Consider the following 2,397-nt stretch of genomic DNA (forward strand, 5'->3'; position numbering starts at 1 on the left):
AAAAATGTATAAGAAAAATTTAAACGTTTAAATGTTATAATTGACGTAAGATATTTGACGTTTCTCTCAGTCCATAGGCGTCCACGAAAATTTTTTTGGGGGCAGGCAACCCGAAAAGCGCCGTCCTTAACGTGTTAAATAAACTAATTATAATTAAAGGATCAGTCGAGCAATGGGGAACATTCATCGCCGAGGAAGACTGCGAGGAACACGTCCAGACTGACGACGCCCACCAAGAACAGATCGTTCTCTCGAGGCTCGAGATCTCCGAATCTGAAGAGCCCTGATTCGACGCCCAGCACTCCGGGGGCTTCCGAAAAGAAAAGTAGATCTTCAATCAAATAATAATATTATACTAATTTATACTTTATAATTTCTTGCAGAATTGCCAATGAATAAAATTCAAGTGGGTTCCGCGCCTTCACCGAATCTAAAGGTGAAGTCGAAGATTGGATCCCTTGCAAATACCAGCTACAAACCGGGCGGTGGGAACGTCAAGATTGAACACAAGAAGATCGACCTTTCAAGCGCTCATTCCAAGATCGGTTCTAAGAACGAGCATTACGTTCCAAGTGGCGGAGAAAAAAAGGTAATTCTAATTGTAACTATAATCACTAAAAACTGAAGACAGTGTTGCTTTTATAGTTTCTAATCTAAACTGAAATGTGTTTCGTAATTTTTAGATAATAAGTCAGAAGCTGCAGTGGAGTGCAAAATCTAAGATCGGTTCTTTGGAGAACACCACGCACAAACCGAAAGGTGGTGACAAAAAGATCGAATCGATCAAATTGGATTTCAAGGATAAAGCAAAGTCCAAGGTTGGATCCAAGGATAACCTGAAACACGTCCCGGGCGGCGGCGATATAAAGGTAAGTCGTCATCGTCAGTCATGGACGAAAAAAAAAAACTTGGTGAAAAAAGCAATGATTGCAAAAAGGGCGACTAGACGAGTACCATATTTTCATCGTTTTGAATCTGTTTAGCCTCCGTTAGAAGATAAACGCAAACGAGTAGTAAGTAACGAAGTAAAGAAGGCACCCTGTGTAATCGCTCACCAAAAACTCATTATTAGGGCTTTCGATGTTATTTGTAGATGATTTTTTTTTGTATTAAATGCAAAAACTATTCGCTTTTTAATAGTTTGCTGTGTTCGTTGTGTTCAGATCGAGACCAAGAAACTGCAGCTGAAAGTCGAGAGCAAGATCGGAAGTCTGGATAATGTGAAGTACAAGCCCGGCGGCGGCGACAAGAAGATCTTCGACGACAAAGAGTACCTGAGGCAAATGTCCGCATTGTCCAACGAAGAAGGCGGATCTCAGGTAAGAAGGCCAGAAGTCATCACCTTCACCGAAACCCTAGTGCCCAACCTGAAATGGATCTGATTCTCAACCTTACCCGCATCCCGATCGAAACTCTCTATTCTCTCTCTTCTCTCTCTTCATTTCACGACGACTTTCTTTCCAGGCCTTTGACTATATTTACACGTATTATTGAATAGTTGTTACTTGGGGCGAAGCCAAAGCCGTCATCATCATCATCATCTTCATCATACATTTCTCTATCGTCGATTCGATGCAACACACTTATTCTAACGCTAACACTAATTCTTCTACTGACACTAAATGAATGCATGCAACAGCAACAGCAACGAAACTCGATCCATCGAGCCTCTTAACACCACCACCACTCCTAGTCCACACACCTAACCGTATTTAGTTTAATTAACACGAAATTAATATTAAATTATAGAACTCGTTACCGTCCCAGCCGTCAGATGCGAGAGAGCCCGTCTCCGATGAGAACCTTAACAGAGAGAACTAATTCAACTCTAAAATCCATGATTCTACTTGATTAATTTTTATCTTGTTGTTGCTACCAAATATATTTTTCTAACTGTAACGACATTTACAACATCGTAGAGTCCACTTGTTTTTTGTTGTTGATTTTTTTTTATTAATTTGTATTTAAAGCATGCACTAAAACTACATTTAATACAAATAACTTAAGAGAAATTAGTAAAAACTGTAAACGCATTCAACATAATCATCATCATCAGATTCCGAAGACATCCGCATCTCATCACAGTCATCATTTAGTTTAAATTAGAAATCAACCAAAAAAAAAAAAGTAATATATCATGTAAACAATTGAACCCATCTAATTGTATTTCTTCACTGTTGTTTTCTTTATTTTTCTCTTTTGTTTAAGTGGACACAGCAGTAGTTTTTGTTTTGTTGATTACGTGTAGTTTGGTAACAAATAAAGGGCAAAGCAAAGAATGGGGGATGTATTATTGAATATTTGTAATGTATACATTGTACCGTACCATTATTATTATTAATATTATTACTCTGTAATGTATAACCTTACTAAAGGTGTAAATGTAATTTGATTTTG

At 38.0% G+C, this 2,397-nt stretch overlaps 1 protein-coding gene across 1 annotated transcript; it reads left to right on the forward strand.

The window, feature by feature from the left end:
- Window positions 1–159: 159 nt before the first annotated feature.
- On the forward strand, window positions 160–1,991 carry LOC108564225 (microtubule-associated protein tau; the record flags this gene model as incomplete). The annotated part of the gene is made up of 5 exons (XM_017923187.1): window positions 160–325; window positions 384–589; window positions 684–869; window positions 1,164–1,319; window positions 1,750–1,991. Coding segments are annotated over 5 exons (786 nt in total), but the record flags the coding sequence as incomplete, so codon positions are not given.
- Window positions 1,992–2,397: the final 406 nt, after the last annotated feature.

Source organism: Nicrophorus vespilloides, unplaced genomic scaffold (assembly GCF_001412225.1).
Source record: "Nicrophorus vespilloides isolate i.1.1-1 unplaced genomic scaffold, Nicve_v1.0, whole genome shotgun sequence".
NCBI classification, from domain to species: Eukaryota; Metazoa; Arthropoda; class Insecta; order Coleoptera; family Silphidae; genus Nicrophorus; species Nicrophorus vespilloides.